Raw genomic sequence first — 18,228 nt, forward strand, 5'->3', positions numbered from 1 at the left:
CTTATCCTGCAGCTGGCGTATTGAAAAGATCATGTCCACAGTATACCTCCCAGCTCGAAAGCTGCACTGGGGTAAACACGTGAGGTCAAGGTCTGTAGACATGCTAAGGCAACACGGGTGAAGGCCTTCCCAACAGTGCTGAGAAAGGAGATGCCTCGATAATTATTGCACAACAGTTGTTGTGATTTGGCGCTATATAAATAAAATTGATTTGATTTGATTTCTATGAGGTGGCAATGCTCGCATCTTGCATGTCCTGGGGGAATTTGTCCCTGTTCCCAGCAGAGGCAGAAAAGATTGTGCAGGTGTTTTAGCAGCGCAGGTTTCCCACTCTTTAAGACTTCTGATGGGATGCCGTCACTCCCTGGGGCCTTCCCACTAGCAAGGCAATCAATGGCTTTTCCAAGCTCTTCCATAAAATAAAATTTAAAGTAAAATTTTCACCGAAAGCCAGATAAATTTTTCAAATGGTTTCCAGGTGCCAGTTTCTAACAGCCTCTGAAAAAATTCTGATGGAAAAAAAGTCCACATCATTCCGCCATTTCCAGACAATGAAAATCCAACGAGGGGGCGGGACCACTCCTTCCACAAGGCGTGCTCACAGGCGAATGACGTCACCGACAGGCGTGGAAAAACTCACGCATGCGCACGAGGGTTCAAGCTTGTCTGACGTAAAAACATATGAATCAAATCCATATAGTTAAAAAAAAAATAAAAAGGTCCATTACTTTATTGACAGACCTTGTGTGTATATATATATATATATATATATATATATATATATATATATATATATATATATATATATATATTATATATATATATATATATATATATATATATATATATATATAAAAAAAGCCCAATGGCCTCTGTCTACATGCATGCTTGCGTGTGTGTTTATGGCTTCAGTTACTGAGAAATTGGGGAGAGCTGACATTTGGTGTTTGGTATGCTATGAGAATTACATTCTGCACCTGCATGCCGTCCCAGCAGGGGGCGGTAAATCATCTATATATTAAAAGCGAAGTGGCCTCTGTGTATGTGCGTGTGTGCCTGTGTGTACCTTGCAACACAGAGAAACTAGGGACAGCCGACATTTGCCATTTGGTGTGCTTATGTATTTTAGGTCAAGGATGAACGCTGCCAAAACAGAACGTTGATAGGACTAATATTTTTGGAGAAATTAAGGATATTAGCTAACAACAGTGAACAATGGACATTGATAATTACATTCTAGACTCACACACCATTCCAAATCAATATAGAAACTTTGCTAATTTATTACCACCCTTGAAAAATGTCAGCTACCTGTCTTGTAAACACTACCCAATCTAGGGCCCAACGGGCAACTCACATATACACACTAGTGAGTACACACACACACCAGTTACATGTGTTGACCTTGCGACAGACTGTCTGACTGTCCAAGGTGTACCTCTTCTCTTGCCCAATGACTGGGCAGAGGCTCCAGCTCTCGTGTGGCCTTTAATTTGAATAAGCAGGTATAGAGAATGAATGAAATGTGCACCACACAAACATAAATGCTGAGTGCAAAGTACATTAATGCATTCATTTTCTGAACCCATTATTCCACTCCAGGGTCACGAGGTGCTGGAGCATATCCCAGCAGTCACTGAGTGAGAGGTGGGGTACAACTTGGAGACTCTGCCAGTCTGTCTCAGGGTCAGCAAGGGTGTGTATGTGTGAGTGAGTGAGAGAGAGAGAGAAATGCAACATATTCTAATGTTGCATTTCGTATGATATATAAAACGTTAAGCAGAATATTTTTTACATATATTTTGTGCATATGAGTTCATATGTACATATAAATTTAGGGTTCGAATAACAGTAATAAGTATAAGATGAATGTATGCAGTTTTTGCCCCAGACAGAAAGTCTGCTGTCATGTTTTCAGTGATTTCATCACTACCTGCCAATTGATAAATTTGTGGGACATGGACAATTTTTCTGCTTTATTTTCATTCGTTTTACTCCAGTTTGTTTTTGTGAGGATGACCTGCCCCATGCTGGGACTGACTGACCCATGTGAATTGATCTCAGGTTTGTTTTTACAGGTTACACAGTTGGACATCATAGGGTTTTAGCTGTTTTGGAAGCATGTCATTTCAAACCGTACTACACTGTAAGATCAGACACCATCCCACAAAAGGTATTTCATCATCTTTTCTATTTTTTGGACACAGACAATTTGTATAATGGACAGCTTCAGTGGATTGGACAGAGAAATAGAAAGTTCTCCCAAGCACTGGAGGAAGATAGTGGAATCCAAGTGTCCTGAAAAGGAAAGACTTCCCCAAGCCTGGAAGAACAAGACTTCCCTTCAGAAGCTCATCATCCTGAGAGCGCTCCGTCCTGATAGGATCCCCTACGCGCTGAAGCAAGTATACAATGCCATCTATCCATATGAGTATGTATTGTATTTCACCAAGCCTTCTCACAATTTTGTGTGGCAGGAGCTTTGTGGAGGAGAACATGGGAGCAAAATATGTTGACTGTGTTCGGTTGAAATTTGCCGAGTTATTTCAAGAGACTGACCGGACAACTCCTATGTTCTTTATTCTCTCACCTGGAGTCGACCCGCTGGAAGATATGGAGAAATTAGGTACTACTCTTCTAGGATATTATGCACACTTCTCACAAGGTAGGACTACCGTATTGTTCTTGTGTTTTCCACTTTTGCAGGACTGAGGCTGGGGTTTTCTACTGATCAGGGAACTTTGCACAATGTGTCCCTGGGCCAGGGGCAGGAAGGGGTAGCTGAAACTGCTTTGAGGAATGCCTCACTACTGGGACACTGGGTGATTCTACAGGTAGGAAGGATTTCTTTCTGGTAGTTAGGAAGCTGCTGTAACTGCAGCTGCTCTTCCAGCCAGGCTCTATTGCACCTAATTAAATTATTTCACCCTGAACAAGGGAAATGCGAGGTCTGTTAGAAAAGTATCTGACCTTTTTATTTTTTGCAAAAACCTGATGGATTTGAATCACGTGTGCTTGCATGAGCCAACCTTGAAACTTTGTAAGCATGCGTGAATTTTTTCACGCCTGTCGATTGCGTCATTTGCTGGTAAGCAGCCTTTGTGTGAGAATGGGTGTAGTCTCTTGTCGGATTTTCTTTGCAAGGAAAATGGCGGAATGACAGGAGCGGCGCGACTGCATCAAATTTTGCCAGAAATTGGGCGACAGCCAGGTGGAAACTATTCGGATTATTCAGATGGCTTTCGGTGACGATCCTATGGGCATCACACAGATCACACAGATCACAATTTCTCGGATAGTCACACGACTGAAAAGTCACCGAAAGCGGTCTGAATCTTCCGAATGGTTGAAGAGGTGGGCATGTCCAGCATGTCCTGTGAGACTTCAACACGGAGTTGCTTTTGCTCCGTCGGCAGCTTCATGCCGAAGTCATCGGCATGAATTTCGCTGCAACTCTTTTCATGGCAAAATCTTCTGTCACAGTGGAATATGCCGAAAAAGTGCTGATGTCCACCTCTTCCACAATCTCTCGGATAGTCACACGATGGTCCCACATCACCACAGCGTTCACTTTGGAATGATCTGGTCATTTCAGCATGTTGATGACCGACTGGAGCGTGGCTCGCTCTCCACCGTTGTGCGGCCGTCTTTAAACTGGTTGTACCGCTCCTTAATCTGTGTGATGCCCATAGGATCATCACCAAAAGCACACGTGATTCAAATCCATCAGGTTTTTGCAAAAAATAAAAAGGATGGATACTTTTCTAACAGACCTCGTAAACTCAATGTAGTTCAATAAAAGTCATGATTGGCTAGATCATCACCACAGATGCCTCATTTTTACCGTGGCCCTGAAGTGCAAAACACAACAGCAAATCGCACAGCACAGCACCAAATCGCACAGCACAGCACCAAATTGCACAGCACAACAGCAAATCACACAGCACAACAGCAAATCACACAACACAACAGCAAAAGAGAAATGACAACAACATTAACTAAAACGGAAAAGGTAGGTACCTTCGGCCGACATGAATCGTCGCTGATTGGATGGACCACCGTCCAGTCAGCAACACAAATCACTGCTAATTGTACGGTGGTCCGTCCTGTCCTGTGAACTGGAAGGCTGTTGTGTTTTGCACTTCAGGGCCACTGTACATTTGGAGCCATAGGGGTCATTCATAACACAAGACATTTTTCGCCTGAATCTTTTTCTGTGTAATCTTTTAGAATTTGTTTGTTGTTTAGAACGTACACTTGGTGCCTTGCTGGCTGCCAACTTTGGATGGTCTTCTGGAGAAAACAGGGATGGAAAGTCATCAGGACTATCGAGTATTTATCACTGCAGAACCAGCACCAAGCCCAAAGCAGCATGTGATTCCCAGAGGAATACTGGAGAGTGCCATCAAAATCATGAATGAACCACCCAGTGGCATGAGTGCAAGCCTGCATGCAGCCCTTAACAACTTCAGTCAAGTGAGAAAACATTATTTAAAATAAAGTGAATGTACATATGAAGCTTTGAAAAAAAAAACTTTGTGTTTATCATAATCTTTTTCACTCCAGGAAACTCTGGAGATGTCTTCCAGACAGCAGGAATTCAACTCGATCTTGTTCTCCCTCTGTTTCTTCCATGCCTGTGTGACAGAGCGCCGAAAATTTGGTCCCCGGGGGTGGAACCGTAACTACCCCTTCAGCACTGGAGACCTCACCATCTCAGCCAACATCTTGTACAACTACTTAGAGGCCAACAACAAGGTATTTTTGCATTACATGGAGTCATTCTTTCACAGTCATTTTGTTTTTATTTATTTTGTGTTACTATTCATTTAGCTCACTAATGCTGTGCAAATTTGTAATAAAATGTGGGCAGCATGGTGGCTTAGTGGTTAACACTGGTGCCTCACAGCAAGAAGGTTCTTTGTGATGTAATTTTCCTTCCTGTGTGGAGTTTGTATGTTCTCCACGTGTCTTTATGGGTTTCCTCCGGGTACTACGGTTTCCTCCCACAATAAAAAACATGCTTATTTAGGATCTGCTCCTTTCTCTGCCCCTGACCAAGGCAGCGTCTACATCTGGAGTTGGTCCCCGGGCGCCAGACTGTGGCTGCTCACTGCTCCTAGTGGTTGGATTGTGTCTAACTGTAATTACGATGAGTTAAATGCAGAGGACAAATTTCACTATATGTATGTATGTACAATGACAATAAAAAGGCTCTATTGTAATAACATTATTACCTGAATAGAGTTTCTCCAACTCCTGATTGAAATCTTTTGTGCGACTGTTATTTGGGGAATAAGCAGGTTCAGAAAATGGATGGATGGATGTTCATTCTCATCATTTTTCACATTTCTCCTCTTTTAACTACGCAACCTATAATTTCACCGTATTTCAAGAGGACAAAGTAAAAAGGTGATGCAATTTCTAATGCATTTCTCTTAACCTGCCTATTACTCTGGTCACAACCAATTATCTCTCTTAGGATTTGCCCTCCAAAAACGAATGTCCTTCATTATGTTAACCAAACAGTAACCTGTATGTGCGTATACAGAGAATTCATTAGGGGGGCAATGAAGCATTATCCTAAATGTAATTACACGCAGCCAATGTGACAGTTCACAACGCTACATAAGTGATCACTGCAATTAGAGCTGATGAAGGAAGGAATTTGCAAAACAATACAGGTACAAATGATTGTGAACCTCCAGTTTTTGTAATTTGTTATGAATCACAGACTCTTTTCTTCCTCCTTCACCCGCTCTGATCATAATCTCCCGCTGAGGAAAAGACTCTTCTGTCATACACGAGATCAGTGTGTGTGTAAAGAAACATAATTTTGTTATCTTTACCCCACCGGTATCATCATTAAAATGAGCTTCTCTCCAAAGAGATCAAACTGCTCGAGCTTTGAAAAAGAATTAAATAAATGATGGCCTTTTAACTCTGCTAAAAGATATTTGTGAAGTATTACTAGTATTTATATAATACCAGTAAAACCTGTGCCAATTCAACATGCAGATCCACCTTGGATTTGCTGTGGCGACCCCGAGTGCAAACAAGGGTTTGCAGTGATTTAGGATTAAATCAGTCCGTTTTCTCTGCAGGTTCCTTTGGAACACTTGTGTTATCTTTTTGGAGAGATTATATATGGAGGACACATTACTGATGACTGGGATAGAAGACTTTGTCAAACATATCTGAAAGAATTTATGCATCCAAAAATGGTGAGTCAAACTGACACATTATTGCTTCATCATGCTTTCTGTGAACACAGCAGTTGCATGACCCTAATGTTCTTTATTCAATTTTTTTTGTACATTTTTAACTTGGGTTTATATATATATATATATATATATATATATATATATATATATATATATATATATATATATATATATATATATATACAAAAGAATGAAAACACTGTAGACTGTAAACTGTATCAAATTGTCACATATTTATTAATTGTATATTTAGTAAACATAGTATTTTTTTTTTCATTTGTAGTATTTATTACTACATTTAGTGATTACAGTAATTGTGTCCTGTATTCAGCTTGAGTTTTTTACTCTTGATTTGACTCTTGATTAAAACAAAATTAAGAGATGAGACCTTCATACTAATTCTTTCCAAACCAACAAAGCTGAAATTCTTGTTGTTCTCATGGTAAAGGGTGCCCTCTTTTGGATTAAAATTAAATTGCAATATTGCAGCTTATGTTTCGCCTTTGCAGAATTTCCCTCTCACACCAAAAAATTTGTGTTATTTTGGCAGGTTTGCCATGTCACTTTACTGATATTTTATTATTTTTTGAACTCAGTTTTTTCTTTAAACTTGTCAGGCTTTTATTGTTTTAACTTCTTACATAAAGTACTTTGGAGCATTTGTTTGAATAAGTGCTATATAAATACGTGATTTGTTATTAATACTGATGTTCTGATTGTTATTATTATTTTGTACATTTTCTTCAGTGTGACAGTATATTTAAAATATAAATGTAGTCACTCTGGTTTTGTAGTTTTTTCTTCAGTGTGACAGTGTATTTAAAATATAAATGTAGTCACTCTGTTTGTGGTATTTTTTCTTCAATGTGACAGTGTATTTAAAATATAGATGTAGTCACTCTGGTATTTTTTCTTCAATGTGACAGTGTATTTAAAATATAAATGTAGTCACTCTGGTTTTGTAGTTTTTTCTTCAATGTGACAGTGTATTTAAAATATAAATGTAGTCACTCTGTTTGTGGTATTTTTTCTTCAATGTGACAGTGTATTTAAAATATAAATGTAGTCACTCTGGTTTTGTAGTTTTTTCTTCAATGTGACAGTGTATTTAAAATATAAATGTAGTCACTCTGGTTTTGTAGTTTTTTCTTCAATGTGACAGTGTATTTAAAATATAAATGTAGTCACTGGTTTTGTAGTTTTTTCTTCAATGTGACAGTGTATTTAAAATATAAATGTAGTCACTCTGTTTGTGGTATTTTTTCTTCAATGTGACAGTGTATTTAAAATATAAATGTAGTCACTCTGGTTTTGTAGTTTTTTCTTCAATGTGACAGTGTATTTAAAATATAAATGTAGTCACTCTGGTTTTGTAGTTTTTTCTTCAATGTGACAGTGTATTTAAAATATAAATGTAGTCACTCTGTTTTTGTAGTTTGATGGGGAGCTCTTTCTTTGTCCTGAATTACTGGCCCCTCCGTTCATGGACTACAGTGGTTATCACAGTTACATTGATGAATACCTCCCCAGTGAGAATCCCACCCTGTACGGTCTCCATCCCAATGCTGAGCTGGAGAGCCTCACTGTCACCTCGGATGAGCTTTTACAGACTCTGCTGGAGCTGCAACCTCGGGAGTCCTCCAAAGGAGAGAGGGCACCAACCAGCACAGAGGAGAAGGTGTGTGTGTGTGTGTGTGTGTGTGTGTGTGTGTGTGTGTGTGTGTGTGTGTGTGTGTGTGTGTGTGTGTGTGTGTGTGTGTGTGTGTGTGTGTGTGTGTGTGTGTGTGTGTGTGTGTGTGTTGGGGTGCAGAAAGAAGCATTGCTGTTTTCGCTTAGCAAACTCTACCTTTGTTTATTGTCTTTGTCAGGTCAAGTCTGTCCTTGATGATCTCATGGAGAAGCTTCCTGAGGAGTACAACATGGCAGAGATGTTGGCAAAGATGACAGTATGCAGTCCCTGCGTTTTTGTCTGTTTCCAGGAGTGTGAACGCATGAATCTTCTGTTAGCAGAAATGAGAAAGTCTCTCACTGAGTTGGATCTTGCCCTGAAGGTCTGTAATTATTCAGCTGCTACAGTAAGCACCGGTGTGTTCATCACTGATGATGATGTTTCTGGTCACAGGGAGAACTCTCCTCCTCAAGCTTGGAGACTCTGCAGTCTGCTCTGCTTCATGATTGTGTTCCCAGTTCCTGGGCCAGACTGGCTTATACTTCCACCAAAACACTTGCACAATGGTAACTGCTCCTCCCTGTCAGTAATGTACAGTATGCAGATTGTTACCATTTCTTTGTTATTGCATTTGCCCTCAGTGATCAGAGTGGTCCTCTGATATGTTCTTATTTTTATAGGTTCAGTGACATCATGCTCAGCTGTCGTGAACTCGACAGTTGGACTCAAGACTTTGTTCTGCCAGCAGTTGTTTGGCTGTCAGGACTCTTCAACCCACAATCCTTTCTTACTGGTGAGGCTCTGATGTCTCTGCACGACCACTGATCTTGATCACATGTACACCAGCTATATTAGTGTTTTATTTTTGTTTTTTCCCTAAGCTGTTTTGCAGAGCATCGCTCGCAAGAATCAGCGGCCTCTTGACAAGATGACTCTGACTGTGGATGTAAGCAAGAAAACAAAAGAGGATTTTGGCCATCCGCCACGTGAAGGCGCATACATTCACGGACTTTTTATGGACGGTATTTCCAGTTTTATTTCTTCATGTAATTACAAAGGTTCCACTTAGATTACAAATCTATTTTTCACTTGGGTTATTCAAGACACAGAGCACAACATGTGCAGTAAAATAATTAAACACAAAATTTGACAGAAAATTTAAATGAAATAAAAATGAAGGCATACAGTAGGTCAAAAAATACACCATGAAAGCAACATAAGAGCAAAGTGGGGGGAAAAAAACATACAAAACAATAAAATGCACTTCAATTTGTGATTGTTTGGATTGGTATGATTTCACAAGAGTAGATTATAAGTACGCAGGTTTGACGCTGGGTATCTGATTGCAACATATTTTCATGAAGTGGTTCATACGATACCTTGTGAAAAGTTATGCACAATTTTTTGTGCATAATTCTACAAATATCCTTGCACTGCATTTTTCACAATGAGCATTTAGAACCGAGGGTTAATATCCTTGCGCTATTTAGGTAAACTTATATGTTTTTGTGCATATAAATGGAAATGTTACCTCCAGCTGTTGCAGCTGGACTTTGATGGCCCTCGTTTATGCAGATGGGCTGTTGCATGCAGTAGTTTTTAAGGTAAATTGAGAGCTGTGTAGCTAACGTGCACGCTGTCTGTGCACTGTGATATGTCTTTGTTTGCTTAATGTTTGTAATATGTTTTTATAGCAAAGCCCGGGTTGTTCCACATCGTAAGATGTAATATCAGCAGGAACGGCTTCCTTTCACTGTTTAAAGTCAAGACCCTCTGTGAAAAGTGAATTGTCCCCTGTATCTTTCCATACACTTCCGCTGTGGGCAGGAAAAAAACGGTGTTAATATAGTACAAACCAGAGTTATCAAAGTTGTGATTCTTCATCAGTTATCTCTTTAGTCCGTTATTATGATTGCTGTCAATTCAGTTTGGTGTTCCTATTACGGACCTTCCTGTCACGTTCCTTATTGTGTAAGGGCCCTGTCCCACTGGGGAGAGGATTAATTGCACATGAATTGCGTATACAAATTGCGGGCGTTCGTTGTCGTCCGCAACAAAAATGGCCAAAAATGACAAATGTCCCAGTATGAATTACGGATATATTAATAATATATAGCGAATATATGATGAACAATCACGGTTATATAACACATGTAGTGAGGAAACTGATCCGACACATTGCGATTATCACGGCAGTATTACGGGTGTATTATGAATGCATCGCACACGTGTTGCGCGTGCACGGCATCTGCATTGCGGTCATAAAAGAAGCGCACTCGGGCTGTCGGCATCACTATTCACACCAACAATACAGGCTCTGGAGCATTTGCTGGACTTGGACAGGTTGATCACAGAGTGTTGTCATGCGAGGGTTAACTGTTCATGACTTTGGGGAGAGGGAGGGGGAAGCCGCTCGGGTGAGACGGTGTTTTTTTTTTTTTTTTGAGAGTGTCACAGAAAACAGACTTCAGCGTGAGTTGTGGCTGGACAGCAACTCTTCCTTTTGTTGGTGTTAAATAAAAGTCCTGGATTGCAGCAGCTACGTCTTTGTGGATTTACACAGCCGGACCGGCACTGACTGGCAGGTATGTCGCTTTCTGCCACATATAGTACTTTGGGTTTACGTGACGTGTTACGCATTCAAAGACTGTCCGCAAATCATCTGAAAAGCAGATGTAATACAAACGCTTCATTCATGGCCAGTTTGTATGCATTCGCTATACAGCATATTTTAGTTTGTGATGTGGCCATGAGGGGCACGATATATATCTGTTTTACATACTGTCCCGGTCTGCTGTCAAGCCGCAAATCCCCATCAGTTGCGGATATCAGCAGTTAACAGCAGATATACAGTGCATAGAGTGAGTATGTATTGTGTATGAATTGAGTATATATGGAGTATGTAAGGCGGATGTCATCCGCATTCAGATTTTTGAACAGCTCAAAAATCCTGGCTGCGGACATGCGTGCCTCTGCGCATGATCACAGGCGTGTTCGGATGACGGCCGAATCATACAGGCATGTTACATGGATATTGCGGATGTTTGGCGAATATGGGCCAATTTTGTGCGCAATCCATACGTAAATCCTCCTAAACGCCAGTGGGACAGGGCCCTAAGGTGTATCTCAGTGGCTGTACTTTTAAAGTACTGCAGTCACTATGTAAGACTTTAGACTTGTTTTTAGGTGGTTCACAAACACTTTCTTGTGATGGATGTCAGGAATAAGGAATTTCGTGGCCGTGAGTGTAAAGATGAGCTCATGGACATAAGATATTGACAACAAATCCACACTGGGTGTGAAATGACGACTGCATTTGGTGGAAAATAACAATGGCACTTGTGTCATGCACTGCTTTGCTTATTGTGGAAGACAGGGTACTACAGGTGGATACCATCAAAGGTGTATGTGCATGTACCGTATTTTCTGAAGTCCAAGTTGCAATAGAATATAAGTCGCACCTGTCAAGAAATCCATTATGAAGAGAAAAATATATATATAAGTCGCACCTGAATGTAAGTCACATTTGGAGTGTAAGTTGCACCTTTTGTCTGTAAGTATCATGCACTTTGTAATACACCGTTTCCCTGGGGGCGAGTTTAACATTGGACAAGAACCATATGTGCACAATACAGCCTGTGCTGTTACTTAACATCAGGGCTTTTCACAAAATTCAGGAACTGCTGCAACCTGTTACCACGCGTTATGATTAATGCCATGTGTTGCTGGAGAATTATCAAGAACCATTACGCACGGTCAAGAATAGTGTTCCGCGCTGTTGCGCGCTATTGCGCGTAACAACGCATTGTTAAGTTCTGTCACGTTGTGTGAACGAGGTGAATTGTCTCCACACACACCCATATTCATCCATCCGAATTCCAATTTTTCAGAAGAACTTTGTGACTGCATGCATATTTGGGCTCTGTGCCATGGAGTGGCGCGGAGAAGAGGAGGACAGAGCCAGATGTGTGGCTTCATGTGGCTCTCGTCTCGCATATTTTCCCAAACATCAGGCACATGCAGCAGGTGGAACACCTGCAGGAGTGCGTTGAAGAGCACTGAAATTAGACTTTTAGCCAACTTGGTGTCAGCAATCAAACTGAATGCGGTGCAGCAGGGTTTAATTGTGCGCACACTTCTTCCTCCGCCAGACTGGAGGAGGTGCAGAGATGTCAGGCTGCACGTGAGTCTCCTCTCGCTCCTCTGGCTCAGACTCATTCTCCCGCTCATCGGTTACAACAGCAGGTGGAACACCTGCAGGAGCGTCCTGAGCAGCTTCAGCAGGAACTGTGGAATGACATTTGGAGCCGAGTTTAATTGTGCACCCGTGACAGAAAACTCATTTGTCGTGGCGCGCAGTGAAATGTGACGCCGTGTTACAAGTCGTGTCAAAACTTGACAGTTTCAGTGTCACTTCGTAATAACGCGTGACAGTTTGGGCTCCAAGAACCATCACAGGAACCACTATGAACGTTGTCATGTTCTATTAAGGATCACTCCTCATCAAGACGGATCAATACGCTCAGTTGCGACCTCCACGACGTGAGTTGAAATGAGGGTGGTGTGTGACAACTGTGGAAGATTTTTTGACAGGCTAAAACATGCTCCACGAATATCAAGAATATCACGCACCAACACGCACTATTAAGAAACCTATTCAGATGCGTTAAGTCACATTAAGAATGTCAGGAATGTGTCACGAATGACAGAAAAATGACATTCGTAATGCGTCTTGGTTATGTGTAAACGCACCTTAACATAAGGACTGTTAAATTCCAAAAAAAATAAGCAAGATGGACAAATAAATGTGCAATGAACAGCATCTTGGATGTTATTTGACAGTGTGGACAAAGAAAATCATCAGATGGACATGTTGCTGTCCCACAGCTTTTGAAACATTACACTAAATGCGAGTCCATTTGATTTGATTTGATTTTTTTTTTTTTTTTTGGTTAGTGCACTTGGTTTCACTGCAGAAGGTTCCCGGTTCAAACCCCATCCCTGCCCCATTTCTCCATGGAATGTGGAGTTGCATCAGAAGGGCATCCGGCGTGAAACCTGTACCAATTCAACATGCAGGTCCACCTCAGATTTGCTGTGGCAGTCCTGAATACAAACAAGGGAGCAGCCGAAGGGACTTACTATTTTATTTAGTGGTTTGATTCCTGGCCTATGCCCTATATAAACAGTTGTTGTTGTTGTTGTTGTTATTATTGGTATATAAATCATACTGGAGTATAAGTCACAGGACATCTCAGTAGCTTGATTTTTTTTTAAAGTAATGATTACCTCCTGATAACTTTTATTGTCACACTAACACTGGTTACATTCTGTGTCCTCTAGGAGCACGTTGGGACACTCAGTATGGCGTCATTGCAGAGGCGGTTTTGCGGGATCTGACCCCAGCCATGCCGGTACTGTATGTGAGAGCTGTGCCATCAGAGGAGCAGGATCTAAGGAACACTTACGAGTGTCCAGTGTACCACACAAAGCAGCGGGGGCACACGTTTGTTTGGACGTTCCATCTAAAAACCAAACAACCTCCTGTCAAGTGGGTTACAGCTGGAGTGGCCCTGTTGCTGTCTGTATGAAACCAAACAGCAGTGAGGCCTTAAGCTCATGCACATATTATGTTTTGCAAACTGACATACTGTACAAGTATGTACTACTACTACTACTACTACTACTACTACTACTACTACTACTAATGCTACAAATGACCTACTGAAGCAGTATTGAAATGTAATAGTTTATAGATGTAAAACCACAAAATTATGTAGTTGAGTGTTACCATTCCACTATATGTTCTGTAATATTATATATTATATACTATTATATAACCATTTCAGTTTAATGTGACAGTACCTCTTAGTGAAAGTTGTGTGTATTTTAGATTTAAAGATAGCAGAAGCACTCATTATGATACGCATACACTAGTATTATTCTAACTAAATCTATTACATGCACAGGGCGGATTAATACAATACTACAGTGTTACTTTCCGTACAGTTACGCGTTATGTATCAATGTGACATGCACTGGAACTCATCCAGGTTTTCTTACGTAAGATGATGTTATCCAAGTGTGATATGAGGTCAGGAGTACAGAGAAACAGGAAGTGTAGAATTTGTTTCTGCGACTCTTTTCCCACATACAGTAGTGTTCAGAATAATAGTAGTGCTATGTGACTAAAAAGATTAATCCAGGTTTTCAGTATATTTCTTATTGTTACATGGGAAACAAGGTACCAGTAGATTCAGTAGATTCTCACAAATCCAACAAGACCAAGCATTCATGATATGCACACTCTTAAGGCTATGAAATTGGGCTATTAGTAAAAACAAAAGTAGAAAAGGGGGTGTTCACAATAATAGTAGCATCTGCTGTTGACGCTACAAACTCAAAACTATTATGTTCAAACTGCTTTTTTAGCAATCCTGTGAATCACTAAACTAGTATTTAGTTGTATAACCACAGTTTTTCATGATTTCTTCACATCTGCGAGGCATTAATTTTGTTGGTTTGGAACCACGATTTTGCTCATTTACTGGTGTGCTTGGGGTCATTGTCTTGTTGAAACACCCATTTCAAGGTCATGTCCTCTTCAACATAAGGCAACATGACCTCTTCAAGTATTTTGACATATCCAAACTGATCCATGATACCTGGTATGCGATATATAGGCCCAACACCAAAGTAGGAGAAACATGCCCATATCATGATGCGTGCACCACCATGCTTCACTGTCTTCACTGTGAACTGAGGCTTGAATTCAGAGTTTGGGGGTTGTCTCACAAACTGTCTGTGGCCCTTGGACCCAAAAAGAACAATTTTACTCTCATCAGTCCACAAAATATTCCTCCATTTCTCTTTAGGCCAGTTGATGTGTTCTTTGGCAAATTGTAACCTCTTCTGCACATGTCTTTTATTTAACAAAGGGACTTTGCGGGGATTCTTGCAAATAAATTAGCGTCACACAGGCGTCTTCTAACTGTCACAGCACTTATAGGTAACTCCAGACTGTCTTTGATCATCCTGGAGCTGATCAATGGGTGAGCCTTTGCCATTCTGGTTATTCTTCTATCCATTTTGATAGTTGTTTTCTGTTTTCTTCCATGCTTCTCTGTTCTTCTGAACAGTGTCTTGAATGTCCCATTTTCCTCAGGCTTTCAAAGAGAAAAGCATGTTCAACAGGTGTTGGCTTTATCCTTAAATAGCGGACACCTGATTCACACCTGTTTGTTCCACAAAATTGACGAACTCACTGACTGAATGCCACACTACTATTATTGTGAACACCCCCTTTTCTACTTTTTTTTTGTAATAGCCCAATTTCATAGCCTTAAGAGTGTGCATATCATGAATGCTTGGTCTTGTTGGATTTGTGAGAATCGAATGAATCTACTGGTACCTTGTTTCCCATGTAACAATAAGAAATATACTCAAAACCTGGATTAATCTTTTTAGTCACATAGCACTACTATTATTCTGAACACTACTGTAAGAGCAGAAGCTCGGAATATGTAAGATGAAACAGCTTCACTGCAAATGAAAAAGATGTCAAACAAAAACTGCTCCAACATAGTGCTACCAAATCAAGCTCCAAAGCAAGACTGTTTTCTGTTTTCATTCTCCATTATGAAGCTTTGAGTGATGTAATAAAATCAACTTGTTTTCATCATCCCATCAAAATGCATTGGCATATTATTTCGAAAAGTCATTACGTAATTGGCTTATTTCAAATGGCCTCGCTACTCACACTGTTACCATGGAATGTTTTTATTGTGATACAAATTCATTATGCGACAAATGAACATCAGATATTATGTATTACTAATGGTAGTCGGGTACCATTAGTCATCAACTATTTGGCGATTAAATTTGGCATTGAATGAATTAAGCCAGTTTCGAATCTTCATGGTGAAAGTCAAATATGACATTTATTTTAACAAATATAAGTACAAAATCACAAATACAAAAAAAAAAACTACATTAGCATGAGGACAATACCTGCATTCATTTACTAGGCATACACGACCGGTTTGAGCTGACTAATTCACCTGCTGAGGTTCAGACACTTTCTTCACTGAGTGAAGGGAGTGGTGGCAGCTCCAGCAGGTCTATTCTTTAAGGGTTAAGTGAACTTAATAAATGGCATTGGACTAGTCGACTAGTCAGATGTTAGCTAGTCATAGTCGACTGTTACGTCTAGTCGTCCCATCCCTGTAATGATCCAAACCACAGAGCCACAGACATGAACTCCTTGGCAGAGGCTCGAAAAACAAAAGAAGATGCATCTTCTGCCTGCGCTAAACCTGTTGTGTCTGTCCCACCATGTTGAACCTCTCCCTTGAGATAGCTCAGTCTGGCCGTGATTTGTTGGGAGCTTATGTCTCCATTTTAGATCATGTAATTCGGGATAGGGAGCATATTTTATTGAAAGGTCAAGATTAAAAAAGCTCTCTGGCTGCCCTCTGCTAACTGAATGATACACAATGCCGTCTGGAGGGTTCCCAGACAGAATTCCCAGGAGATGATGTGCATGGTTGGTATTGACTTTCAAATGAGGTGCATTTGACATTGACCTTTTGGAACGGCAGAGGCAGAATACTAACAGACTAGTATAATTCATTCAGCCGAGCCTGTTGCAGAAACCTATTCTATGAGAAAGCAACACATAAGATTACCCATCCTTTATCTGCCTGCACCCCCTGTTAGCATCTCATTAACTTCATACCAATGAAATAACATTGTCATCCTTCCTAAATGTATTATCTTTTTAGGTCCATTTACAAGATCATGCCCAATCAAAAAGTTGGACTCTACAGGATAAACGACAATATGACGATTCACTTGATTTGATGTCTTCTTTATGTCAGAGCTATAGTAAAATATGAGTAGAGTTCAGAGTCAAGGTGAAGCTCAAACCGCACAGTACCTCACTGACAAAAATATTTTAACCAAACCTGCAATGTCACATTGTCCCACCCTCAATTTTTTTTACATTTTCTTTTTGACTAGTTGTACTGCCTTATTTTTGGATTCAAATGATTTCCAACATACACAGCATTTTCCTTTTACATGACATCACTGTAAGTTGAAAAATAGGTATTTGGCTGTGTTAAATTTTATTACAGCTGTGTCTTTAATTGAACAGTTTTCCAAACATGTTACTGAACTCCAGGGAGAATTTATTTGATCAGCGTTAAAGGTAGAAACTAGAATTTCCATTCAGTTTCAGGATAAATGTTCAATTTCAGGATAAATGTTCACTGCTTCACACAGAAAATTGGGGTTTCCAAGTAATTGAAGTCCAAAATCTGCTCTGCAGCCTTTGGCCTGAAATGCACAGAACATGCCTGGCGTTAACAGCTGTGTTAATTTTAATTTAGGCATCTGTGTTAATGGATTAATCCTTGCAAACAGGCAGCATGAGGGACGCATCCCAGACAGGTGTGTTGCATCGTGTGAAACGCGCCCCTCTAGAGAATAGACCTAGAATAGGGAGAATAGGCCTGTTTTTCACATGTGCTGCACACAGCTAAATAGACAGAAAAATGATGACATTAAACACCTTTTATTTGACTTCCTATGAATGGGAAACAACTCACAGCCATGAAAAATATAAACAGTTTTTTTTTTTTTTTAAACCATTGCATTATACAAATTATGTTAAAGGACAAAGTTGATAGTCTAACAATATACATATTTATGTTTTAGACTTCATATATTAACACGTTCCAAGCAAGGTGCTTTCAGGCAGGCACTGTTGAGCGCATGACAGTTAAAAAATAAAAAATCAAAAAATACACCCACATGTGCACACACGTGCACACAAGAAAAGCCCAAACTGAATGTACACTGTTGTGTGTTGGTGGGGGGTTGGCTGGACAAGGTTGGGTTGTTTTGTGTTTATTTTCCTTCCCAGATGTTTTGGGGCTGTTCTCTGAGGAAAATGTGCTGCAGAAGAGTCTCTCTCCTCTGTTACGATGATTGGCTGCACCTGTTGCATTCTCGTGCGGCTCTCTATCAGGACAATCCACGACACCTGTGATGTTCACGTGCAGATCTGAGGACTTCCAGCTGGTACCAATGTAGTGATGAAGAACTACATTTAAACCAGCAGTGAGTTGGATAAGATTGCCGGAGAATACGACCTTGTGACGACCGTGTGGGGACGCTGAGGGCCGTTTCAGAGTCTGACATCGCGCCTGTGAAGGAGGACGAGGGTGAGAGGCAAACGTTGTCAGCACACGACAGAGGTGAATATTCTGAAAAGTTTATCCGTGAATGTAAATTGGCGTTTATACGCAGCTATAAGTAATTATTGGTGGA

General features: G+C 40.4%; 1 protein-coding gene across 1 annotated transcript in view; it reads left to right on the top strand.

The window, feature by feature from the left end:
- LOC117514523 (dynein heavy chain 11, axonemal) overlaps positions 1-13,577 on the top strand; it is a 174,447-nt gene extending 160,870 nt beyond the window's left edge. Inside the window, exons 71-82 of the mRNA XM_034175026.1 lie at positions 2,208-2,401; positions 2,478-2,626; positions 2,707-2,834; positions 4,249-4,476; positions 4,567-4,758; positions 6,105-6,224; positions 7,660-7,902; positions 8,093-8,275; positions 8,347-8,459; positions 8,574-8,686; positions 8,775-8,915; positions 13,237-13,577. Coding sequence (XP_034030917.1) covers positions 2,208-2,401; positions 2,478-2,626; positions 2,707-2,834; positions 4,249-4,476; positions 4,567-4,758; positions 6,105-6,224; positions 7,660-7,902; positions 8,093-8,275; positions 8,347-8,459; positions 8,574-8,686; positions 8,775-8,915; positions 13,237-13,484 — 2,052 coding nt within the window. The 3' untranslated portion in view covers positions 13,485-13,577. The remainder of the gene's footprint in view (positions 1-2,207; positions 2,402-2,477; positions 2,627-2,706; positions 2,835-4,248; positions 4,477-4,566; positions 4,759-6,104; positions 6,225-7,659; positions 7,903-8,092; positions 8,276-8,346; positions 8,460-8,573; positions 8,687-8,774; positions 8,916-13,236) is intronic.
- The last annotated feature ends 4,651 nt before the right edge of the window (positions 13,578-18,228 follow it).

The sequence above is a fragment of the Thalassophryne amazonica genome, chromosome 7 (genome assembly GCF_902500255.1).
Source record: "Thalassophryne amazonica chromosome 7, fThaAma1.1, whole genome shotgun sequence".
NCBI classification, from domain to species: Eukaryota; Metazoa; Chordata; class Actinopteri; order Batrachoidiformes; family Batrachoididae; genus Thalassophryne; species Thalassophryne amazonica.